Genomic DNA, 26,454 nt, shown 5'->3' with positions numbered 1-26,454 from the left:
CATGCCCGAGGAGTGAGAGTGGAGCGGGCAGAAGGGGATCCACCCCGGTGTGTGGAGAGGGCCGGGAGCGCCGGCTAGGCCCCGGCACTGCGGGCGGGCTGGATGCAGCGTCCCAACGCAGCTCGGAGTGACCGCGGGGGCCACCACCTCAAACCCGCTTCAAGATTCCTTCGGGAAACAAGAACTACCAGTATGGGCACCCGAGCCCTCGAGCACAGGCCTGTCTCTCGACACAGCGGCTATCCCTGCCGCCAGCCACCGCACTGCAGGGCCTGAGAAGCGCTGGGCAGGGGCTCACTGCTCCCGAGGAAGCAGCAGTCGGTGAACGGCTGCCGCAGGTGCAGTGCCTAGCAGCCGGGTAGGACGTAGCGCGGCCGGGCTACCACAGAGGCCCCCACGCACCGGGCAGCCGTCTGAACGCTTACAGGGAGGTTTTTTACGTCAAGAGGCTCGAACCTTCACGAACACGACGCAGCGGGACGGCTGGCGCCAGGCCAGCGGCCGGCCCTGGGGCGAGTAGCGCTGCCCACAGCGGGAGAGCCTCGAGGGACAGCGGCGAGCGGGCCGCGAAGGGGCAGAGGCCGGCGGTAACGGCACTTAACGGCCCCAGCACAGGCTCCGCCCACCGCGCGCGGCTACGTGATCCCGCCGTCCGCCACGTGGCTCGTGAGAGCGCGCGGGGGAGGCGGCCCTACCGCTTCCCTCTGCTGCGCTCGCTTCCGCTGCTGCCATTTCCCCTTCCGGCGCGCGCGCGCGCTTGAGCGGGGGTCCTGTCTGCTGGCGCACGTGGCCGTGCCCCCCCCGGGCCCGCCGCCGGCCCCGCCGCCGCCATGTTGGTGCTGTTCGAGACCGCCGCTGGCTACGCCATCTTCAAGGTGAGGCGTGGAGGGCCGGCAGGTGCGGTCCCTCCCGTCCGGCCGAGGCCCGTCCCCGCCCGGGTGGGTCTCAGCGCGGGGGGCGGCTGCCGTCCTGTGGTGAAGCAGAAGTGAGGGCTGCGGGGGGAGCGCTCCGGGCGTGCGCTGGGCTTGCGGGGGGAAACGCGGACGAGGGGCGAGTGCCCCCGCCCCGGGCGGCTCCTCGGGGAGTCATTCCGCGCGGCGGGCCTGTGCGGTGCCTCTGGGGCCGGGGGGGGGTAGGAGCAGAGGGGCCGCGTTGTGAGGGAGGCCTCGGGCCAGAGGCGCGGGGAAGGGGCTGCAGCTGGAGTCTGAAGGCGGCTGCGGGGAGGAAGAGGGGCTTCCTCGGTGGTCCTGCCAAGCCTTACCCACGGCGCTCATTTCTTGCCACCCTAGGAGTGGGTTTGGTAGGAGGGCGTGCACCCGTGGCCGTGCCCCTTTTGGAGTCTCTGGAGGCACCCGGGTTTGGGCACGTTGACCACTTGCTCTTCCTAGCCGTGCCCTCCTGGCCGAAGTTCCAGCAAAACCTTGTGGATGCAGGAAGGGGGGCGTGGGAGGCAGGCAGGCAGTGTGTTCCCAAACGGGTGCGTGGCGTGCCTTGGCCTGAGTGCGTTTCCAGAAGCGGGGCTCGTCGGCTGGCTGAGCACGCGGGCAGGGCGAGCATGCCTGCAGGTGTGGTGTGTGGCCTGACTTCCTTCGCTCGGCCGTGAGCGTGGGCTGGGAGGAACAGACCGCTTCACAGGTCTCTGCCAGCCTCCTAATGAGGTGGCTCAAAAGGCTGCAGTTTCACGGTGCTTTGAGCGAGTCTAAACTGGAGCTCCTACAGTGCCATGCTCCCTTCTGGCCTGTTCTCTTGCTTGAGTGTTGATGCCTGTACAGTTCCACCAGCTTGTTCATAGTTTGATCATAAGACTTGTATTTTTTTCCCCCAGCTTAGTCTTTTTTTCTGGGTTTAGCTTGTGTGAACACAAGTGCAGGTGCAAAGAGAGCAAGGCGCTGGTTTCTTTTGCCCTAGCCTGCTGCAGAGCTACACCCTGGGTGCTCTAGAGCGCGCTATGTTTACTTCATCTGCCCTGCGACATTTCCTTCTCATTGGAGTGCAGCTGTGCAATTCAGGCAAGGAGGATTTCAAGATGTAAGCCTCAGGGAGAAGATGAAAATACTTCTAAAAGCATTTCTGTTCTCTGCCCTCCTCCCCCAACACTTATACCTGGGGAACTAACACATACAGCAATCTCCCTGAAGGTTTTGCTCACTGGACGTTCATACTGGGTAGTATCCTACACCTTCCAAGTTACTAAAAAAAAAAAAGTTACCTCTTGTGCAGTGAGCCAAGGCCTTTTAACCTTTCACAGGAGCCAGGAGGGGCTGAAAATAACCCATATTTTAATTTCTGGAAGCAGGGTAGGCATAAAGCAAAGGTAGGAGGAGGGGCATAAAGAGAAGTGAAGAAGCCTTTCTGCAGAAGCACTGCAGCACTCGGCTGCAGGTGTCAGCAGCTGGGGCGTGGGGCTGGGCTGTGGTGTGTGCAGAGCAGCTAGGGAGCACTGGGCCTCAAGGAGCAGTGCTCAAAGGTGGCTGTCCACCCCTGCTCCGTGCAGGAGAGAGCAGGCTGCAAGGGGTGGCTGGGTTGGGAGAGAGGTGAAAGCTGTCTGCTGGAACTGAGCAGAAGTAGTATTTTATTAAAATATATGTTTTGAGACAATCTTTGGTTTTCCATGCTGTTTCTCTTTGCAGCTGCCCAGGCCAGATACGGTGAGAGCCCTGGTCATGGTGCACATCTGCAGGGCAAGGCTCTCGATCACCCAGCTTTCTCTTCTTAGGCAGGGTAGCTGTTCATCTGCAAACTTGTGTCATTGTAACACTTGTATGTTCATATATATCAAAATATTCTCTGCAGAGCTTAGCTTTTTTTTTTTCTAAAGCAGTCTCTAAAGATTGGCACTGCTGGGGTTTTTGGGGGGTTTGGGGAGGTTGTTTGTTTGGGGTGTTTTTTGGTTTTTAGTTACTTGAGGGTTGGACAGAATTTGTGCTTCTGAATTTTGGGAGACAGTCATGGTCACCCACTTCCCTTTTCAGCAGTGCCCACAGATGTCCATTGCCAGCATAACTGTGCTCTGCCTTTATGCCTTAGTGATCAAGAACTGTTGTCCTCTGCAAGCTGTATAGCTCTCAGCTATTCCCTTGTAGGTGTTGCTCCCATCAGAGAAGCAAACAGTCTAAATAGTAAGAGCAAATGGGGCATAGCCATGTTCTAGATCTTGGAAGACTTTTTCCAAGGAGTCTTACTACCTTGCAGGACACAAAATATCCATAGGCATGTAATTTCTATATGCTAACAACCTTAATTTAGCAGCTTCTATGTCTTTATTTTTCTTTATGCACCCACGTCTGTTTATAGAGGCTGAGAATTCTGTGGACCTTGGGGCAGGAAAGATGAATTGGAGGAAAGAATCATCAGGCTGAGGAAAGGAAGAGTTGCCCTGAGGTTTTTCTGTGCCTCAGAGTCTGTGGAAAATTAGTTACTATGTTTATTTATTGAGTTTAAAAAAGACAACCTCCTTTGACCAGGGTTTAAAAATCTGCAAGGGAGGAAAATCTCATAATCCCAAGAACAATTTATGCACTGCACCAAATCAAATTGCAATTGTGTTGCATTTGCATTGGGGGGACAACCACAAGATTTTTGAGTGAAGTGTAAAGAACATAATGCTGTGAAGATCTTGACTGTACTGTTCCCCTGAGCGCTTTTCTAGGAAATTGCAGGACATTCTGCATTTTGTGAAATATGTGTAGGCTCTAGGGGTGTAATTGTTAGTCTTGTGCTGTTTAAAAACTGAGGGGGATCCCCTTTGTCCAGAGATGGGATTAAGCCATTGCTGCCTCTTAGGTAATTCTTGGCTCAGTTGATTACCAAGCTGTGATTAAAAGTCTTCTTTATAGAGACGTTCTCTTTCTTCCTTGGGCTAGCTCAGATTAATGGAAATAACTTGTGGGATCACTCCTTCCTGTTAGGCATCCCAGACATGTTTGTGTTTTCTCAAAGTACTGACAGGTTTGGTTTTGGGTCACTGGGGTTGTGAATGAGTCCTGTAGAGGAGGTGGAGCGAGCCCAGTTTTGATAAACAAGGAGAGGGTTTTGCTTTAATGTGCAGATTCAGAAGGACCCAGCCATTATTGAGCAACTTCTGTAATTCAGTTGAAAGTAAAAACACTGTAATATTGTGTGTATATTAGTAGGATAAAGCGCTGAGAGAGAATTATGAAACTGGAAGTGACCAAAATGGAGTTTGACTTGATCAGTATTAACTTCCAGGGGTTGGATACACTGTAAATCTGCTTCAGGTCTTCTCTGCTGAATGCAGGGTTGAAGGTTGTTCAAAAGTGCTTTAAATTTAGTTGTGTGAGTTTTTGTTGTGTTCTGTTGGTTTTTTTTCTTCCACAGGTTCTGAATGAGAAAAAACTCCAAGAAGTTGACAGTTTATGGAAAGAATTTGAAACTCCTGAAAAAGCAAACAAAATGTAAGCAGCTTTATGTGGGGATAGCAGCCTGGCTTTTGGAAGGACATGACTGCCTGTAGTTATGCACATCTGAGGTTCAGAAAGAAGTATTGATTTTTATTTTTCAGTATTGTAAAACCTAAAAGCTGTGAACAATGATAATGTGAAGTTAGATACTCAGAGAAACTTAAAAAGTGAAAGAAATAACTTTTTTTTCCTTGCAGTGTAATTAAGCTGCAGAAGTCATTACTATGTGTCACAGAAGCAAAAAATTGAACAATATTTTAAGGATATCTGGATGCTTTGACAAGAACATCCAAGCTTGTAATGCTGGAACTGGCTGAAATGACAGGTTTTTGTGCTCACAGGAAATTCTTTTAAAAAAAAGTTTAATCCAGGTGGAACTAATAGCATGTGAATCACTGTGAATTGAGAGTTAGTGTTGTTGCCCATGCCGTCAGTGAGTGTTAGCACCACTGTGTAGCTGCGCAAGGGATTGCAGGGTCCACTGACCAAGCTGGCCTTTCTAGCAAATTGCCCTAAAGCTGGGGACAATGGTGGATTCCTTCCAAGTCAGTGTTTTTATTGGAAGATTTCTAACCAGCTTTGGTTATAACAGATACCTCCGAACAAGCTATGCCTTGTGATTTGGATTTATCCTGCTCTGTAACAGTATTTAGAGGAGAGAGGCTGGAATATCCCACATCTGCTTGTTTGTAATGTTGTTAATCTTGTCTTGGAAACATCATCTTGGCCACTTGCTAGACAGGATGTGGCTCTTAATGGATCTCTACTCTGATCAAAGTAATTCCTATCTCTACTGCTTTTCTGAAATGGCAGCAGTATAAGCCTGGAGCTTCTATTGGGCTCTGTGAATGCTTAACTCAAGCATTCAGCTTTATCTGTGACCTTGCTTCCTTTGCAGATACTTGACTCACAAAGAGCAGTGGTTAATCAGAACTGGATTAGTCAAATGCCTGTCCCTGACAAGGAATTTACTGGATTGAAATAGCTTCTTAACTGTAACTTTGTATATCAACACCACAGACTGTGTGAGGGGGAGAGGGAATCTGGGCCTAAGGATCCTGCCACAGGGTGGTTAAACACTGTCCATATGATTTTTGGCTCTGGTCAACAGTTAGGGCATGGAAGAATTTTCTGTTGTTTTAAGCTCATCTCAGAATTTGTATTCTAACATCTAATTACAAGGGAGGACTTGAGGATTCATGGGCAATGAATCAGTTCAGTTTTAAAGTCTTTGAAGATGCCTTTGGTTGAAAAGCATGTTAAATCTGAGCTGTGCAGGCTATGCATTCCACAGAGGCAGAAGGTTCCCTTTTGAAGATGAGTGGGAAGATGCTATCATCAGTCAATCAGCAGTGACGCATAGTTAATCAGGGTACAGTGTTGAAATTTAAATGGATGATGTCTGTCATTAAATATGAAATATAAAACAAAAAGGGGGCTTAGGTTTTCTGATTATGTCGGTCCTAGAAATACTAAATCAAAATTCCTTTTTTTTTTTTTTAATTTTGTGGGACCCAGCTGAAAAGTCACATCAGGCTCAAACTTAATCAGCAGGTTTAGTGCTCTTCCTTCTTTTTGAGGATCTGGATATTGATCTCTGCTCTCTTGCAGTCTTAGGGAGAAGAGGGGAACTACAATAGCAGAGGGAGAAAAAAGGTAAAATGGTTCTAGCATCTGGTTTATGTACATTCGTTTACACACTTGTATTTTTCTTCTGTAGAGTAAAGCTGAAACACTTTGAAAAATTTCAGGACACAACAGAAGCACTTGCTGGTAAGTGAGTTAACACCATTCTTAGAAAAGAAAAAAAATCCCTGTCATGCACTAGTTCACTCATTACTTACCTCTGTCCCTGCTCTGTTTCCTTGCTTAGTTTTTAAAATTACAAATTTTTCCAAAGTTAACAGGTTTTGTTGTTTTATGAGGTCATCCATCCAGTCTATAGTGCAGTAGAGATGTAATGAAGTCTAGTTTTTACCTACCATGCTTATTTCCCAAGCAGCTCACTAATGAGCACCATGTAGAATGTTTTGACTGATGTATGTAGCCTGTTGTCAATGATGGATTCTTGTTGAAGCTGAATATAGCTGATTTGAGTCAACATTTCGTCACTACCACTGAGACAACAGACAGGTATCAGAGTGCACATATTATTACAACTGCCCTTGTTTTATGGATGCATGTTACGCCTGTTTTTTTCAGCCTAAAAAATTGCCTGTATTCCACTTAAAAGAAATGCAGCAGTTTAAATAAAATGGAAAGCCTTATATTCAATAATTTTTACTAATTACAACACTTAAATGTGTGATGCTGTGGACTAGAACAGAAAGAAATGATAAAAGTTCTAGCTAATCATTCAGAAATGGTGTGACTATTACTGCTGAATGTGCTGTATGACATCAGTAGGTGGATGTTCCAGGTCACGTTTATGACTAAAGAACGGATCTTCATATTCTGATGTGGTAGGGATAGCTTATAAAGGAAGCTAAGGAGACAAGAATGGAGACACTACCATCACGCATAAGATGCGAGTGAAACAACTGAGATTGAAGCTGCTGTGTATTCCTCTCCCTGGCATATTTTTTGGATTATGCTGCTTTTGCACAGGTTTGGATTCAGATCATGTATAGTTAGGCTGATTTTAAAACAAAAAACCAAAACCAAACCTCACAGAACAAAACAACAAAAAAAAAACCCAAAAAACTTCTACTACTTTGCTTCAGGTTTACTTATCTCTGAAATGGGAGAGATTATTCAGACTACCTATGTCACATTTATTTTGAAGGGAAGACTATGTGGCTGTTTTAAGTGGGTTAGAAGCTATTGGCCAGCTCAAAAGGTGGAAATTTATCTCCATTGTAGTAAGGTTGAGAGGAAACTCAGCACAGCACTTAGATTTTTACCCTTACATTTCATTAAGGTTCTGGAAATCAAAAATCACCGGCTTCTGCTCTATTTACTGTGGTAAAGATGTTGCATCAGTCACAGAAGTTCAGTGGAGCACAGAGCTGACCTGTAAAGAGTTGTATAAGTGCCTGCTTAAAATGTATTGTGTGGGATTGTAAAGCTTTTACAGATCTATTAATACTTGAGAATGAAGAATGTCCTTTTAAAATTCTTCAGTCTACATGCTATATTAAAAAGGTCTGTGTCTGACTGCCCAGTCAGTGCGTTTGGTATCATTCTTTGTTGGGCTTTAGATAGTACATTATCATCATTAGAGGATGCAAATAAGCCATTACTCAATTTAGGATATCATGGTTGCTGACTAAGGGACCTGGAAAATGGTTGGTTAATTAAATGATACACAAAATGTTCCTATATAACCTTGCCTTCGGAAATGTTAAACATATATCTAAAGCATATGGCATACTGTTTGTAGAGATCCTTAAACAAAATTGACAGAAATAGAACTGAAACCACATGGAGAAAGGAGAGGCAACTGGGAGAAGGGTTTTTGATTTAGGCCTTCAAAGGAGCAAGTGTATAATTTTCTTCTATTTTGATTTTAGCCACTGCATGGCGAAGTAGTATTACAGCTCAGACTAGAGCTACTGTGGGTAGTTAAAATAAAAATACCAAGTTAGGAGTACTATTTTTACACGTTTTAGGAGGAGAAAGAAACAGCGTCTTTGGTCTTTTTGTTTTATACAGCATCCACAGCTCTTGTAGAAGGCAAGCTCAGCAAGAACTTGAAGAAAATTCTCAAGAAGATAGTGGCAAAAGATGCCCATGAACAATTGGCTGTAGCAGATGCCAAACTTGGAGGTGTCATAAAGGTGATAACTGATTTTGCCATTCTTCCTTTTGTCTCATGCTACTGAAATCTTATAGTCAGGTTCCAGAGATTTTGCAATTATTAGCGATGGATTACACTGCCAATGCTGTGTTTGCAGTGTGGAAGATATCTAATCCTTATGATCAAACGTGTACTGCATGTATGCTGGGAAGATGTCATCTTGAGTACGCAAGTGAATAATATGGTAAAAGTGCGCTCAGGTGTTCAGGTTTGCTTGATTTCTCTTAAATATTGGTTAGAAACCCAGGAGATTAAAAAATTAATTTCCCTAATGATCCCATCCAGAAAAAGAGGCGGGGAGGAACCAAACAAAAACCCAGCGAGGCAGACACGCTTATTCCTTGATAACAGATGCAGCAATAGTGGGGTGATGACTTACTGTCTTGTTGGGAGTATGCATCATTCTGCCTTCCTCAGTCTACAAACACTTGTGCACATCCTTCAGTCCTTGCCTGCCAGAGGAAGAAAGAAGTACAGTAGAGGTGGACTGATTTCTCCAATGTCTCCTAGGTGTCAAATACCAGGTTCCTATCTTGTGTCTGATTGCTCGCTGTTCCAGTGATTTTTATGCTGACCTCCTCATGCTGTCTTAGGAGACTGGTGTAGGCTGCAAAATGAGGAGGATTTAGTGTTAAGGTGAATAATACCAAGGACTTTGAACTAATTATTCAGTTTTGTCCTCTGAAAAAGACCCAAAGTCCCCAACCCTCTACCTCTGAATTTTCTCTCTGTGGCCAAACTGTTTCTAATAAACTGCAAAATCTTGAATCTTTGGTTCCAGTGTCTACATAGCAGATAGAGCATTATAAATCTCCTCTCCAAACTGGAATTCTTAGTGTGTGGGGAACTGGGGGTGTCGCTACCTTGAGCATCAAAGATGTCTGAAACTGTTGTGTGATCACAGGATTGCAGTGGGAAAACCAGGTATAATGATAAACCAGATACGGCTGCTGGAAGAAGGGCTTTAGAGGAATGTCACTGTCATGCCTGACTCTGGACCATTGATTTCCATCCTGCAGGACAAGCTGAATTTGAGTTGTATACACAGCCCAATGGTTACAGAGCTGATGAGAGGCATCCGCTCACAGATTGAAGGGCTTATTACAGGCCTCCCTTCTCGAGAGATGGCAGCTATGTGTCTGGGTCTGGCGCACAGGTGAGTTTCCAGAACAGCTCTATTTCATTCCATGTCTGCCCTACTCCTGTGTCCTTGGCTATGCTGTGTTGCTCGAAGTGTCTCTGAGTATGTCTCTGAGTATGTGACATGGTCTCATACTCTGTAAATCAAGACACGTTTGTATCTGAAATCTTGTTTTATAAAGGAAGGGCTTTCTAGTTTGCACCCACCCTTTAGGGAAAGGCTTCATCTTCACCCGAAGTTGAAGTTGATAGCTTTCCTTTGCATGTTATGTACTTTAGGATTTGGTTTGAAATGTCTCTGTAGCAGTCAAATGGATCATTTAAAACTCCATTGCCACTGAGAGACAAGGTGAAGACCATGACTTGCTGATTTATGCCAAAATAAATACCCATATAACACATAACGTAAATGTTAAAGGCAGAGTTGTCTTCCTACCTTGCTATGACTGCCTTTTAGGTTTAGTGGAGCAGTAGTTAAATACAAAGTTGTTGGATCAGCATGGGGTCAAGCATTCATTCATGAGTAACTTTTAATCCGTATTCTGACATGAGCTTGTCCTGTCCATGAGCTATTGGGAAGTTAGAGAACTGCTTTGCTGTAGCTAATTCCTTAAAAATAGATGCATGTTTGCTTAGAAAGTGGGCATTGATATTGAAAAAGGATGTTGAAGATGCAAGTCCTCATTGATATCAAGTGTCTTTTACTGTAGCATACTGAGAAATTTTAAAAATACATTAAAGCCAGATGGTAATGGGCTTTCTCAGACAGTGAGAATCTGTTCCAGGAAGTTTCTTCTGTTGCTTCACATTAGCATTACTGATATTTGCTGCTGGGTTGGTACAGTTTTGTGGATTGCCTCCAGCCACTGCAGAACTGGAAGTGCTGTTGACAAATACTCTTTGTGGGGAACCATGCAGAAGAAACCAACAGCCAATTTCCTGCCACAGCACTCATGTTCAGTCTCCTGCACGTGGTACAGATAGCCTTAACTTTCCCTTTCACCCTGGTCACAGGGTATGTGCATGTACACATGTCGGAGCTGTTGTGAAACTTGTGTCAGTGTGGCTTCTGGCTACAGCTGAGAGCAGTCAGTGGCATAAAACTGAGCTGGTATGAATGAATGTATGGACAGCTATGTTCATGTGAAATAGGAACAGGTGAGACACACTCTGCAGCAGGATGTCAGGATGCTGATGAAACTGTATTTCTGTCTCCTCAGCCTTTCCCGATACAAGTTGAAATTCAGCCCAGACAAAGTAGATACCATGATTATCCAGGCAATTTGTAAGTATATTTAGAGCTTAAATTATTAATGGCTTTGGCTTAGGATAGCTGACTTCTTTACATAGGTTACAGAAAAGTATTGCTGTCAGTTTCCTCCTATCATGTTTCAGTAAATTGGGTATTGGTGTTCAGGTAGGCATAAGGTGTGTTTTCTTAATAGGGTTCCACAAGCAGGAACATTTTTAGGGTGATGCAGTAAACTGGCATCCACTTTTTCTTAGCATAGAGATCAGCTGAAATACAGGCAGTGTTAGTTCGGTCCTCTGAAGACTTCACTTCCCAACATGCCTCCCTTCTGAGTAGCGTTGGGAGAATGGGCCCCACAGGACAGGATTTTCTGACCCTTCATTTTGGTGATATCTTGCGTAGAGGGCAATGTAGAAATAGACTCTTACGTTAGGCATGTAAAACCCACTGCAGTGTGTAATGCTGCATTCCAGCTCCTTGCTTGCTTAATGGAAAACAGACTGAAATTGTAAGCACAGCTAGGAAAGCCCATTCCTCATTCTTCCTTGAAGACATCCACATCGTAATTGGCATACTTGCTGTGAAGCAGTGGTGAGGAATCCTGGTTGAAATATTAATTCCCAGACTGTTGTCAATGATGAAACGTAGTTAAGCTGAAATTAATGATTTAAGTCAGTTCCTTCGTCACTACCACTGAGACAACAGGTGGGAATGTTGGTATTGCATTAGCAGGAAATATTTTAGCCTCAGGGCTCTGTAGCAATACATGCTGTGGGTGTTGTACTCTCATGTTGTAAATCCGGTTATTGGTCATATCTGGTAAATGGTGAGCCTGTTGGATTTGTGTTGGGTATATTTATATTATAAAGGCAACTAAAGGGCTTAATACAGTCTTTTAAATCAACTAATTGAATACAAGATCACTTTCTCACCATTGAAACATTTTTCCTTAAAGTTTATTAGATGGCTAAGTTTTACATCAGTGTTGTGTGTAGCACTTTGACTGAGAGGAAGCATAACTGGCTGCTGCTCCCCTTCCAGGGGAATGTGCTTTGCAGCTGTTAAAGGAGTCTGTCCAAGACAGCCCCAGTGATGAAACTTTCAGGCCACACATGGGAATTCTAATATTTCTATAATATTGTGCCTGGGATTATGCAGTTCTCTGAAAAGTAAAGACTTCTAATGTACTGCAGCTTATGTTTCATTCCAGTCTTCATGGGATAAAATACTTCAGTTTACCTCCCTGTACACTATTTAACTTTGTTGATTTGAGAGTTTTCCATTTTTAGAGTACCTCTTTAGAAAAAAAATTCCATTCTTCTTTCTCTTAGCACTTCTTGATGACTTGGACAAAGAACTGAATAACTACATCATGCGCTGTAGGGAATGGTATGGTTGGCACTTCCCTGAATTGGGCAAAATCATCACAGATAACCTAGCATATTGTAAATGTGTGCGGAAAGTTGGTGAGTAATAAGGAGGCATGAGCCTGGAGAATGTTGCCATTAATGCATTGCATACTAACATGCCCTGATTTGTAGACCAGCGACTCACTTGCTTATCTGGCTAGTCATGACCCTGTATACAATCCTGCCTTCAGTGGCAGTGTAAATAGGGCCAGTAGGAAAGTAGTGTATGCTTGCATCTGTATGTTGATGCAATTTACCATTTTGAAGCTTAAGAGAACGCTAACACCATATCAACAGTCAGTTCTTCATGGACCACCAGCATATCTTCTTAGAATCACAATTAGTCAGCAGACCAGTTTGGAAATTAGCTGCCCAAAACTGATGTAAAGAGAGTTACTGCCTGTTTACAGGTGTTCTTGGAGACTACAACTGCTATAATTATCCATAAGAGCAGAAAGAATAACCACTGTGATATTTCGGACACTTGCTTCACCTCTTAGGCATGTGCTTTGTATTGATGATTTTCTTTTTAATAATTAAGTTTGCAGTCCAGAGAGAGACTTGTGGGTTTTAAGGGAGCTTTTCTCCCAATTGTAGGAAGAATTACATAGGTTTGGTTAGTGGTAAATGACTGCTCGCTTCCTGGAATTCTTCCTTTGAAATCTTGTGACTGAAAATTTTGCAGCAAACAGCTACTGGAAAGGTGAAGTATGCAGTGTTACAGAATAAGGGCTTTTTTCCTAGTTTCAAATTTAGTATTTCCAACCATTCTCAGCTAGTATAAACATAAAGTCAGAACATTGACATGTATTTTGTGAGTTTGGAATAGGATGACAGCAGACTTGACTTGCTGTTGTTATTTTGGCCTTTTATCTTCGTCTGTTTCTGTGCTTTTTTTACTAGTTCATCTCGCCCCCAGCACAAACATGCTTTCATCTGTCCTCCACAGGAGACAGAAGCAATTTTGCTGCCTCTGATGTTTCTGACATCCTACCAGAGGAGATCGAAGAGGATGTGAAGGCTGCTGCTGAGATTTCCATGGGGACAGAAGTGTCGGAAGAAGATATAAACAACATAATCCATCTCTGTGATCAGGTATGTACATGTGGATGAATAGCAATAGGAACTCCACTTTAGTTAGCCATATCAGAGCCTCTTCTACCAAGGAGAGGCTTTCGCAGAGCGTTGCTAACACACTTTTGATGGCAGTGATGATTCCTATATTGTTGCTCTCCTGATGTACAGACATGAGGGTACACAGTCACTACCTCATCTGAGCCATCTCAGACTGTTGATGTCTGCACAAAGTCTTCCAAAAGTAGCAGTCTTACTTTTGGTTGGAATTTTGGCATCATTGTGCTTTTAAGTCCTTGAGATAATGCTACTGTATAGCTGCTTTTTAGTCTGTCACTTTTGAAGCTAGGTGATAAACCCTGGGTTAAAAGTGGAGCACTGAAGCCCCAGAAGAGTTAGGAGCCCTGTCCTGCTCTCATCTAGATTGTATGTGAACTCCCTCTGACTTTAGTGGTGCCATTTGGATCCCTTTGTGACTTTACAAGGGAGTGGCAGGGTTAGTAGTGAGTTCCTGTTCTTGGTCTAGACTGGGCTGCTTTTGTATGTGCATTCTAATTGTGTGTATTTGTATGGAACAAGTAAAGAGCATTTATCCCATTTCAAGAGAATGGTGGCAAAGATTTATGTGAAAACTGAATGTTCCAGGGTTTTGTCCTAAAGAAAATGTCCTTACTAAGTATTTTTGTTCTGCTTCACTGTCTTTGGCATGTTGTCAGCTCTTTTATCAGGAGCTTTGCTGAGAAAATAAGTTGCATAAGGGAATGAGCAGTACAGATCCAATACACTTAGTGGATGGAGCTCTGTTCTGGGAGTATGCCCTATGTAACGCTTTCTATAACTCTGGCTCATGGTTGTCTGTGCATTTTGCATTTTGTTAGTCGTCTTTGTTGGAATTTACAGCACTTCCTCATTTCAATATATTTAGCTCTTAGTATTTGTTGGTCAGCTAATACTGATTCCTGTAACCAAACTCTGTCTGTGCCAGGTGATTGAAATCTCTGAGTATCGGACACAGCTGTACGACTACCTAAAGAACAGAATGATGGCCATTGCTCCTAATCTCACCATCATGGTGGGTGAACTGGTTGGAGCGAGGCTCATTGCTCATGCAGGTGGGTTGCACTGATCGGTGTAAATCAAGCTTAGATGACCTCATCAGAGGTTTTCTCTGAGGAGCTGGTCAGCTAAAAGCATTATGCAAGGCACTGATTAATATCTCATGGTAAAGGGGGGAAGGTAGCTCTTGAGGAATCTGAGAATATCAGCGTGAGCTTGGTAGTAGTCTGTGATGACGAAGTTCTCAGTTGGCCTGAATTCTTTTTGGAGTATGAGGGCAACTTAAGTCACTACCTCTTCTGAGACGCTTACTGAGCCTCCTGCTGATAGTCCAGTCACTTCTGAGGTAAAATGCTGACAAACTGGCATTAGGCTTTTACAGTCAGACTGGCTCAAGGTGTAGCAGCCTTATTTCAGTTATCTATGCTGCAGTTCTGTGATTACAAGTTCTTGCTGCCAGACTTTGTCAGGAGTAGGCATTATTCCAGTGGAATATGTTTTATTGAGTCAGCCTTCTTTCTTGTTGCTGAAATCAGACCAAGACAGAGTTAGTTGAAGCATGAAAGACTGAAATGGCTTACCTGTCCTTCAGGAAATGAACATGAAGCAGCTCTCAGAAACAGGTGGCTCTGAGCTTCCTACTTTTGAATAGTGTAGGAATCTAGCCTCCTGCTTCTCTAGCTGCTCCTCTGACAAATTACTATTGCTGTGTCACCTCCTTCTAGGTTCCCTCTTGAATCTGGCAAAACATCCAGCTTCAACAGTTCAGTTACTGGGCGCTGAGAAGGCACTCTTCAGAGCACTGAAGACTAAACGGGACACACCTAAATTTGGCCTTATCTATCATGCTTCCCTAGTGGGACAAAGCAATACCAAAAACAAAGGAAAGGTGAGTTGCAGAATTGTTTACCAGCTTGGCTTTTTCCAGAGCATGAACATGTGGATGAGATGGCTTGAGCTTCACAGTGAAGCTCTTTGATGGCTTGCTTTACTGTTGTGCTTCATGGTTATGTGGAAAATGCCACTGTCCCACAAATCTTTAGATGTCATTCATTCCTGTTTGAAAAAGCAAATGGGATTGTCCATTTGACACATCTGAGTAATAACAGATGTATTCCTGCGAAGTTATGATGTAACACTGGCTTTCTCAAGGGGTATGTTACTCCTTTCTTCTACGTGATAGTAAACTAAGCTGTTACAGGCTTTAGTCTTGCTTGAAAATTGGACTCTTGGTGTTGTGCTAAAGCTAGTAACTTTTGTGGCTTGCTTTTAAAGAGCTTAGGTTTTTATAATGCAGGTGGATGAATATGTGTTTGAATTGTTGAGAAAGCTATCCAGCTGGAAATTACACCTCAAACTAACCTGATCTAAAGGTTGGGGTAGAGTGGGATATGTATAACTTGCTGTCTCAGATATTTCCCTCTATCAAGAAAATAAGGTGTTACGTTAACAGTATTTCAATGTTAAAAGAATGATGTACTAATTGATTTTTGGACTAAACACTGCTAGTAAATGGTTACTTTTTTCTTTTGTTTGTGGGTACGATTTCCAGATCAGAGTGAATCATTGCCTTATGTTAAGTCTTAGCATTTAATATTCTTTTTGGCTTTTCCAGATTTCTCGAATGCTGGCAGCTAAGACTGCCTTGACAATTCGTTATGATGCCCTTGGAGAGAATACCAGTGCTGAAATGGGAGCTGAGAACAGACTAAAAGTAGAGACAAGACTGAGGCTTTTGGAAGAGAGAGGGGTAAGTCTAGCAGAGAGCTGCATGAAGCTGACATTCTTGTTTATGGTATGATTTTCTGATGCACTGCTTTCTGAGTCTTTTCCCTTCACTCAGTTGTGTGATCTAGTGTCATTCTGTAGTTTCTCCCAACCTCAGCTGGAGCAGTAGGGTTTGTAAGCTGGCTGCATCCATTTGTTTGTATGTCAGTTTTTCTTGTTTACATGCCTGTCTTCATTTATATTATACTGAAAAATCTTGATTCTGAACAAGATGAGTAACATCATACCTTTACATTCTACTACCTCTCTGTATTAATTGCAAAGATTGCTTATTACTTCATAGCTTCTTTCTCTTCACCTTAGAAGAAAGCGCATTTGGGTGTGTTGTCCCATCCCCGCCATTTTCCACCATGATTCCCCAAAATCTGAACACTGGTGATGCTTAGTCTTAAGGAGCTTTCTCTGTAGCTAAAGCAAGATGTTGTTCTGCAAATTGCTGCATTGCCCTACCATCGCCTAATGCATATCCTGCCTCTCTATACCTGCTGTTCCATCTGTTGCTATTGGCACAGCACGCTGGGATAACGTAGGGTTCACGTTCCTCTTTTAGGTGGCATGACTGCTGCATGTGATCTTGTAAATGACGACTAGGTTCAGCCCTCCAAGCTAGAAATTCTAATACTAATGCTGTAGTACTGGCATTACTAGAACAAAAAAAAAAAACCAGAAAAACCTGCCTGCTCCTCCTTGAGCATTTCATGGGAGGTGATACTTCCCATCAAAGCAAAGGCAAGGAGACATGTTAATACCAAAACACAAACTGATCACCTGACAAGTACAAATTTAATTCAGATCCAGTTTGGGGCCTGTATTGTGGTTTTAAGGTTGGCTTTATGCCAGACATAGGGTGATACCTGCCCTGACATGCAGTTACCCTTGCAAAAAAAAAGAAAGTGTGCACAAATTTGTGCTGGTCTTGAGAATTTAGATGTATGACGTTGTATGTCATGTGGCTGTGGTATGTTTGATCCAGTACTAGATGCCCTTTAATTGAACTGGGCTCTTGAAGAGCAATATTAAAGGGACATGCCTTTCTCACCCCAGTTACCTCCCTGTCACTATTCTACTCCCAGGTGTAAGACTCATACAGGTACACAAGAGCCTGACCAATAATATATGTCTATCTTTCCATTTTTAATTCCTTTCAAGAGCGGTAGAATTTGTGTTGTGAATTGTTTTCATTATGAGTAGATTTGTTTTTCACTTCTAAATTTTTCTTGTAGATAAGAAGAATAAGTGGCACTGGAAAAGCCTTGGCTAGGACAGACAAGTATCAAAACAAGAGGTGAATAGTTTTTCCTTTCAGCTTGGCTGAGTAGAAATAACTCTCCCATGGTTTTATTTCTGAGAAACTTTTTGGTTGTGGGCTGAGTTGACTTAAGATCCAGAAAACATTTTCTGTGCTCTTAAACACTAATGACAAGTCCCATTGCTAATGGGAATTTCCTGTTTTCCTGCATTTCACAGTTGCAGTAAAGCCAGTGAACTGGAGAAACGGTCCTGATTTTCTAGTAGTAAATTACTTACATCATCAGATAAGTATATTTAGGTGCTATCAGCATCAGCCCAAAAAGCTGAATAATTTGGGGAGTTAATATGTAGCAGCTTTATTTAATATGAGTCTGAATAAATTAAATTTGAGGAAATCAGTGTTTGAATTAATGGAAGCTGTCCTAGAGACCTACTTAGTCTTATTCTTAGGAAAGAAAAAAGCACCACTTGTTTTGAGCAAAGCTTCATCTCCTTGTTTAGGTCCCATATGTGATAAGTAATACATATCTTAAGCAATAGATAGGGTCTGTACTCTGGACGCTGTTAGAGCAGTTTCTGGTGCCCTAAGTGACACTGTAAATTGCAACTGGGACAGCTGAACATCTAAGGATTGAAACAGGTTATTATTAGTCTGAGCTGTGACATCTGGGTTTTTCACTTAATTTAGTTGCAGGCTTCTTGCTTAGCTTGGCCTGCTTATTTTGCTGAATCTTCGGCGTAGACAGGGCAAGTGCTCAGCAAAACCAGGGCTGGGTGCTAGTTCTGTGAGAAAAAATAGCACTGTTGCACCCATCTGCAGTCCCCAAACATCTTTCTCAAGCCTAGCTGTAACTTTCGTTTCCATATGCTAGGTGTTTCAAAGTGTAGCGATGGCTGTGATTTCTGGAGCAGCTTTTGAAAAGACAGTGTCAGTAAATGAAGCATCAGGGTGTGTAAGGAGGCAGTAGCTTAGGGAGGAGGGTGTTGAGGAGACTACATGCATGCAGGTTTTTGACCTCTTGAAATGAGGAGTCATGAATTCCTGCCAGGACATGTTTCTACTGTTAGACATGCTCTGCAAACGTGTCTAGGCTTGGGGGAGAGACTGAAGATAATTCCTGGCTGTTTGGCTTAGTCTAGCTGCCTAAAAGGGAAACTGACTCAGTCCCTGTCAAACTGTCCTTGTAGTACAAAAATGGCAGTATTGCTGCTTTATGGAGATTGTTTGAAGGGCTAAACTAGTGTTTTAAGGAGATTAGCAAGAATCTCTTAGTCTTGTATGGAACTATGGATCTTGTATGAATTAGCTAGATCAAAGTAATGTTTCAGAAGTTAATTGTGAGGTAGTTTTTAGACATGAGGTTCAAGTGAAGCATTTCAGTATGCTTCCCAAAAAAGATGTGAGAGTGCATTACCTATCTTTGGCATGTTTATTTGCTGATTTTTTGTAGTAGTAGTAGTAATAGTAATTTGACAATGACAAGGAAGCCAGTGAGCTCTTGCCTGGGTTTAACTGAAGCAGAGTCCACTGTCTGCAAAACGCTGCGTAATCAATTTCTGTAAAGCAATATGCAGTGTTCATACCCATAAGAATAATTTCTGGTGCATAGAGGATGAATTGATGGCACTGTCTGCTAGCGTTACCGCACACTTCCCAGTCTAGTCGCTAGTCTCAGTTGCTTTTGTAACCTGTGCAAGGTAGCTACTTCCGATTCCTATTTTAGAGAAGTTCAGATGCTCAGTATGTGGCTGGGGGGGAATAGTTTAGGCTTACAGTTTTAAAACTCCTTTCTCCTTCAGTAGGAATTCTGTTCTGAATGAGTAAGAAAAAAATTGCTTCATTGCTAGAAGCGTTAGATGATTCAACTGCGCCTGAAAAGGTCCAACTAAAGAGCACTGGGTTTCGGGGCAGCTGGTTCTCTGCAGCCTGTAGAGGAGTTTGGGACTGAACAAAGGAGCATGCAGTATTCAGGAAGAGGCAGTTTCAGACACAGATTAGGTATTCGCATGTCCCTTAAAGTCAGTGATACAAGTGATACAGAGATGAGCCATAGCGTTACCCTGCCTTGTGAGTTGTGCCCTGTGAACGTAATGGTGGAGAGGCAGTGTTTAAGTGCTCTGTAGAGCCTTGAACAGATATAAACCAGAACCCAACTCTTACTTAACTGTTATCTTCTGTTCAGATCAGACAGTTGTACTTCGTGGGGTATCTCCTGTAGTCATGATTACTGATGAACGATTCATGTATTTGAAAAAGGGGCTCACTACCTGTAGATGCTTTGTTAGCTGAGCGAGATTGATTTGTGACTATTCTCAGGAGGTTGTGTCGGAAAGTTTATGTTCAACTGCAGGATCTTACCTGGGGGCTAGCTCTTCTTTTTGTTACTTAACTGACTTGTTTTCTTCATTACAGTGAAGTAAAAATATTTGACCCATCTGGTGACTCTACGCTTCCTGCTGTTTCAAAGAAACGCAAAATTCAGGAGGTGGAAGAACAAGGCACAGAGGTTGCTGTGAAAGCAAAGAAGTTCAAAGCAGAGATGAAAGGTTAGTTGCTGCATCTGTGCTGCTGGCATGTCGCTGTATGCATCGTGCAGTGGGGCTTAACATTTACAGCCAGCCACAATACCTGGTTATTCTCCATGACAGTGGAGTGTGACAGTATTTAAAAAAAAAAATCCTTTATGGACTGACACCAGGCTGCAGTCAATTTACTTTAAATATCTTCTTTTAAACAGTCGTGAGCATATAAGAACATTTAAAAACAAAACTCTACTCATGTTCTTCTTGCAGAATTTCTTACTCAGCAGGTTTGTATTTAGTGGGCCTCAGTATCTTGAAGACAAAAAAGGTCCTCTGTAAAACCAGAACTTGCCCAGTTTTCTTTAAAGAATACTGTTTTATTCTGTATAGAAATGTTTTCTGGCATGTTTCAACATATAAACATTGAATGTCAGAATTTGAGGTGAAATGACACTTGGCAATTTTGGTCTGAATGTACATAATACATGAACAATTGTTATTCTCTAGAGAGCTAAAACTGAACTATGGCCACAGTTGTTCTTTTCTTGTCTAAGTTACTGTGTGAAGAGTTTGGACTGCAACTTCAAAATAATCTGGTTGTATATTATGGTTCATTTTGAGAAACATTCTCTTTTCTCCAGGGTGCACTTCAGCACCTCTAAATGGCTGGCCTAATATTTGCTATGATAGTGGAGTACCCAGTGTGTAACTTGGGAGGGGGAAAAAAAAAGGAAAAGGAAGATGACTTCAAGTCACTTCTGAGACCCCTGAGCCAGATCTGGGCATGAGCTACTCCCAAGTCTTGTCAACTACCTGTGCCTGCAGCAGGTGAGGGCTGTCAGAGCCTTCCCTTTCTGCCCTTCTCTGTGCTGCTGTGTTCTAGAGTATCAGAGTATAGTTGTGCTTGTTCTGTACCTCTTCGTGCTCAGCTGACGCTGAAGTGTGATCTTTCCACATGCGGGTTGGTTCATGGTGTCTGTGTACGTGGATGGAGCAACTTGTAGGAACCTAAACTTAGCTGAGAATTAAAGTTACACTGGAGGGAGAAAGAATCCTTTGTGCTATAAAGCTGAGATCTATGTCCCAGCTTGTTCTCTTGTATCTATCATAATGAGACAAGGACACATGAGGACTTTGGAGGCCTGAACTTTGCCCATTTGCTTTTTTGAGAATGTGGGTGTTCTCACAGCTACTGCTTTTGATAATCTTTTGAACTAACTTCCCTTACTATAGTCTCAGAATTGTTCCCTTGGGCTTGCCTTGCGTTATCAAAGCAAGTGTTGACATCTCACAGGCATGAGCTGCTTGCAGGTAAAATACTACATTCATTTCCAGCCTGGTCTCTTCCAGTATGAGGAGGATGATTCAGTTCATAAATATATTATTCAATGGTTCATGCTTTTATACACAAAACCTGCTTGTGTTTGCTTCCTTTGCTTTATTGAGCATTGATAACCTCCTGGTTTAGGGGCTGGGTGCAGCTTAGCAGGTATCCTTGAGCTACCAAGAATTATTGAGCAGTAGATGGTATTCAGAATACTTGTGGACTACTGAAATCTGTGCTGGCTGTTTTGTTGGTGTGGTGGGGTTGGTTTGGTTTGTTTTGGTTTTAAAAAAACTTACCAAAACCTAAAGTACAGGATTCGGATGTGTTGCTTTTCTTCCTGAAAAGATACGGCATCCTTCAGATGCGTGGTTCATAGCTCCTGCTTTTTCCCAGTTCTTCATATCAACTGGGTCATTTTATTTGGAGACTTGGGCATTAAAACTAACTGTGCCAGTTGCTTCAGACTATGGAAGAAGTGTTTTCAGAGAACTTACTTATCTTATATCACTTGTATGCAGAACTAATCCCTTCAGCCTGTCCTCTTGAACCCTTTAAAATAGTACTGCCCCTATGTTTGCAAATTCTTGTATTTCACCACCCAGCAAAGTACATGGATTTCCCCGACACAGGCTAGACAGACCATGACCATGCTCTTTTCCAGTATGGTTGGTATGATTGCAAAGCGTGCTAGAAGGGGGATGGTGGTGGTCTGAGAAGTTTGAGTAGTTCATTAAGTTCCATAATACACAGAAGAGTGCAGAGGAGGTCCCAGCATTAAGATTTATGTTGCATGTCCGCTTGAATATCCATGAGCCTTTAATTTCTGCTGTTCTTGGCTCTATTCTTTTTGATGCAGTGCTCTGTTAAGCTTTTCCCTGGTCAGCGATTACACATCCAGACATAGTGTTGTGAAAGAAGTCTCTGCCCCCTCCTTCCCCATGCTGTTTGTGCAGCTGCATGATAAATGGGGGTGGTGGAAATGCAGTCCAGGGAAAAAAGGAATTCTTCAACCAGATCAATTTTGATCCAATTTGTATTACAAGAGGAAGGGAGTAAGGGACCGGAATAAGCTGGGAAGCGGCCACTGAAAAGTGATTTAAATGTTACTACAAGATGAGATGTGTGGTGTTTTCTCTCTCCCTGTTCGGGGTGCATGGATAGGATAGGAACTGGCAGGGGGGTTGGGGGTGAGACATGACTTCAAACCACTTTCACCTTTTACACCTAAAAAGAAACCAAGCAGAAGGATAGTACCTGAAACAAGTTATAATCCACTTAAGGAGTTGTCTGATAAAACCTGTTTTAATGGTGGGGGAAGGGAAATAGGACAGGTATTTTTGTGACTACAGTCTTTGAAGTTGAATGTGGCTAGACAGAATGCTAGAAAGAATACCACCAACAGGGCTAGCCAGTGCCCCCAGTGAAGTGCTCAGCTTGTGTTTAAGCATCAGGATATAGTAGCAGCTAGTCACTTGGAAAGGTCTCTCTTGAAAAGAGAAATATCATCTTAAATTAATGGAGTGAACCCTGCCAGACACAAAGCCTTAAATGACAGCAACATCATGACATGGTGTCTTTATTGATAGGCAGTGTGACTTGATTCTGTACATGCAGAGTATCATGCGGAGGAGGGAGGGTACGTCAGGCTGGTGTGTAAAAGCTTACAGGAAACTGGTGGAAAATGGGTAAGTGGAACTACTGCTGGTGATCTCCGGCACTGCACAGGGCCATCAATCAAACTGCTCTTCTGGGCGCTGCTTTTTGTGCCTTGGTGCCTGATAGCAAGAGCTGTTGGCATTCTTGTCAGCTGCTGTGAATCACAAAGAAACCCCACTGGGCTTGAGTGACTTAGAAGTGTTGCACCCAGAAGGAAAAGACCAGCACCTCTGGAGTCTTTATCCTCATTCTGCCTAGGTACAAATATGTGAAATCTTGTGATGAGCTTTGCTAGAAAGCAGCAACTGAAATCTTCAGGAATGCGTCTGCTGCTAGCTGTGAGAAGTGACAGGGCCTATGAGTTCACAGTGCATCATCTGTGGTTGTAAATTGTGACAGGTTCCACTGCCTGGTGTGTCAGACTTGATGACACATAGGGTAATAACAAGAAGTTATTTTTCCAAGGTTACCACCCAACATTTTGCTTGAAAATGCATAGCTTGCCAATCCAGCTGAGTGAAAATGTGTCACATAGCAAAATGTGATGCCTGTGCTCCTGTTGTACTGTATGACTTTAATGTAGTTTATGCTTATTTTTCAGCTACTTTTTATTTCCCCAAGTCATACATAGGGAGGTGAGGATACTTATTTGTACACGTTTTGAATACTTTATGCTTGCACACTGCTCACTGTGAATGATGTGTATGGCAGAATCCACTTACAATTATATTTACCAGTTCCTTTATCTGGAATCCTTTGCTGTTTTACTTCTGGCATTTTTTTAATGCCAGAAAACTGCATGTGTTAGCTGGCTGTATTTTCCTGTAGACATGTCTAGAAATTTTTTACCCTGAAGCCAATTTTTTGTCGGAAGCTTATGTTAGAGGCAAAGATTGAAGTGTATTTTTGACTCGTATAATCCTTCTGCTGCTTGAGGAACTAAACTTGTGACAAAGTACAATCAAGATGTTAGGAGGTTGTGTGTTTTTGGTTTTTTATAATTGCACCGGTTTTGTTTCTGTTCTTTTTGTAAGTCTTTTTTGAGTCACACCTCCAGTAGCAACTGTACGCACCATAAACACCACTGGTTTCAGCATCTCAGTTTTGTAGCTACTGAAGGACAATGGTTGCTATGTCATGAAATTACTCATGAGTACTACATACTGAGAAACTTGGTATCCAGCACTGACTCAGTTGTGCAAATAAATTTAACTTGGGTATGCTCCAGTAACAGCCTGGTTATTGCATAGGCTGTCAGCTTGGTAATGATTTCTGCTTGGTTTCTTTACCTAGAGATTCCTAAGACTGTGGTATGTATTCTAGAAAATGTGTGGTAAATCATAGTGCCTTTACCACTGTGATTAGGTAGGCCAGCTGTTGACGTTCTGAAAAATAAATGTAAGAGGGCATTAGTAAATCTTTCCTTGGGTTAACATTCCTCTCAGCTTATATAAATAATTCAATTCCTGTCTTCCAGGGCAGGAGAGAGTTTCTGCTTTTGCATTAAATGCTTTATGTTAGCTCAACATTAAGAGATCTTTGTGTTTGCCAGTCTAAATGGTTAAGAAAACTGGTCTGCTTCTTAGCAAATTTCTAACATCAGGATAGGGAAATCAGTTGCGAACAAGCTACTGCTGGCTGAACACATTTCTAATGTGGGTTTGAGTCCTTCCACTGCTCTTGTGATGATGGTGAAAATATTTGCCAAATTGCGGACAGTCTTGTTTTCAGAAAGAGTACTTGAAGATAATTTGGCAGACAAATGAAAACATGCAAGCTTGTCTCAAACTTTGGGAGCAGCATATAGGAGTGGTGTTTGTACCAGGAGATGTGAATAGTGCTGTCTGAACTCTGTCACTTGTGTCTTAGGTAGTTGTGTATTTTGATTGTAGCAGGGAGTAGTTATGCAGGTAAGGGCAAAGCAGAGAGAAAATAGGTGTAGAGAGATGTAAAGAAGGGGCAGCGTGATATTCAGTATCTTGCATTCTTATTATCATCATTGCATCCTCTCACATCTTGCAGAAAACTTTTCCTTTTGCGTTTTACACTCTTAACTGACAACCTGCCTTTCATTCTTCTTCCTTCTGTGGTACAGAAGACACAACTGTAGATGATGAACCTGTCAAAAAGAAGAAAAAGAAAAAGGATAAGGTAAAGCAAGCTGAAGAGGAGGTACGGAGTGAGGAACGCCCCACCAGCCCCACAGTTGAGGTGAGGCAGAATTGCACAGCTACCTGATCCTTTATGGGAATGGATTCTCTCCAAAACATATGGAGTGAGGGGGAAAAATATTCTTATCTGTATAACCCATGGTATGCAAGGACAGTTTTACTCTAGGAACTTTATTTCATTATATCCATCACTGTAATGTCCAAGATTATTTGCATTACAAAATAAGGTCTGGGAAATTTGTGACTGTAATGCCTCCATGTACCAGGAATGTTTCCCCTCCTTTCCTCTGTCCACCCCCAGCTTTAGTCTTCTCTCTTTCTGCATCTTTTCTAGTGGGGAGGGTGTCTCCTGGTGCCAATCCACAGGCATCTGCCTACTGTTTAGAACTCGTAGGGAGGAGAGGCCGTACCTGCTGAATTGCTGAAGCATCATTTGATGTCTCTAAGCAACAGTAGAGAGGACAAGACCAAACTAGTTGCTCAGTTTTGAAATCCTGTTCTTAATGTGGGATTTTACTTTCTCCCCTCTGTTTAGGGCAGGTACGGTGCCTGAAGCAGTCTGACCACAGTGCTAAGCTGCCAGCAGTGGTGGCAGCAGCAGCTTCCCTTGTTCCCTTGCCCACTGGCCCCACTGTGCTGTAAACATTGAGCGCATTTAGCAATAGTGGAAGGGGACATCTCTTGGGTTGTGCTTTGCTGAGTGTGGAAGCTGCTGTGACGCTTTGAGGATGAGCTTGGTTGCCTAGCTACATGCGTTGCTTTGCTTCTCCATTATGGTTTGTTCATAGCAACATTTATTTGTTTGCAGAATACAGAGAAAAAGAAGAAGAAAAAGAAGAAAATGAAAGATGAGGATGAAGACTGATGAGGAGCAGGGGGAAACATTGGCCCTTGGACAGCTGCTTCAGAGTAGCATTTGTTGACATAATTTCTTTAGCCTCTTGCTGAAAACTGTAACTTCCCTGTGTTGCAAGAGGGCAAGGAGATGGATTTGATAGCTATCTTCTGCCCTGGAACAGGATACCCCAGTGTCTCTGCTACTTAAGAGGATTGCTGGTTTTTTGCCGTTTCTTTTGTTGAAAAGCTCACAATAGATCCTCTTTTCATATGCCGTCTCTCCTGATAAGGAATAAAAACATTTTTATGGAGATTTTATTCTTCTGTCTTTTAACTTGTTTGCTGGTTTTCTAACCATTATCATGACTATTTCTAAGACTTACTGGTTTAAATGAATGATCAGCAAAACAATTTTCTAAATGTGTTCTGTTGCAGTTTATTCTCTAAAGGATTCAAAGGTTGCAATGTTCTTAACTGCTCCATAAAACTGATACAAATATCCTTCATAATATCAAAGATGCGTTGAACAGCTGAGGTGCGTTATTGAGTCTGCACTATAGTTCTCCTGAGAAAGCCTTTTTTGAATCATCTTTCAAACATTTTGGTTTTGCTGCACTGACTGACAAGGTTCAGATGCATGTTTTGAACTAACATGAGTTAGCTTCCAAATTGCTTCTGTGGTGATTGTGGCAACTTTCTTCACTTGATTTAAAAAAAAAAAAAAAAGCCCAGGGCAAAATTTACTACTTC

The 26,454-nt window shown here is 42.9% G+C and overlaps 1 protein-coding gene and 4 non-coding genes across 5 annotated transcripts; all 5 read left to right on the top strand.

The window, feature by feature from the left end:
* The first annotated feature begins 679 nt into the window (after nt 1–679).
* On the top strand, nt 680–26,015 carry NOP58 (NOP58 ribonucleoprotein). Its single transcript, XM_072873861.1, has 15 exons — nt 680–875; nt 4,339–4,415; nt 6,142–6,194; nt 8,076–8,200; nt 9,240–9,376; nt 10,581–10,645; nt 11,944–12,078; nt 12,971–13,116; nt 14,081–14,207; nt 14,877–15,040; nt 15,767–15,901; nt 17,163–17,224; nt 19,604–19,737; nt 24,792–24,907; nt 25,676–26,015. The coding sequence occupies exons 1-15, from the start codon at nt 831–833 to the stop codon at nt 25,730–25,732; spliced, it is 1,578 nt and encodes a 525-aa protein (XP_072729962.1). The 5' UTR covers nt 680–830; the 3' UTR covers nt 25,733–26,015.
* Nucleotides 6,466–6,554, top strand: LOC140657829 (small nucleolar RNA SNORD70). Its single transcript, XR_012044517.1, has one exon. It is a non-coding gene; the product is annotated as a small nucleolar RNA SNORD70 (small nucleolar RNA).
* Nucleotides 11,234–11,321, top strand: LOC140657830 (small nucleolar RNA SNORD70). The gene has a single exon (XR_012044518.1). It is a non-coding gene; the product is annotated as a small nucleolar RNA SNORD70 (small nucleolar RNA).
* Nucleotides 13,222–13,305, top strand: LOC140657826 (small nucleolar RNA SNORD11B). The gene has a single exon (XR_012044514.1). It is a non-coding gene; the product is annotated as a small nucleolar RNA SNORD11B (small nucleolar RNA).
* Nucleotides 14,374–14,459, top strand: LOC140657825 (small nucleolar RNA SNORD11). Its single transcript, XR_012044513.1, has one exon. It is a non-coding gene; the product is annotated as a small nucleolar RNA SNORD11 (small nucleolar RNA).
* Nucleotides 26,016–26,454: the final 439 nt, after the last annotated feature.

Source organism: Ciconia boyciana, chromosome 10, assembly GCF_034638445.1.
Source record: "Ciconia boyciana chromosome 10, ASM3463844v1, whole genome shotgun sequence".
NCBI classification, from domain to species: Eukaryota; Metazoa; Chordata; class Aves; order Ciconiiformes; family Ciconiidae; genus Ciconia; species Ciconia boyciana.
This window is presented reverse-complemented; position numbering and strand designations above follow the sequence as displayed.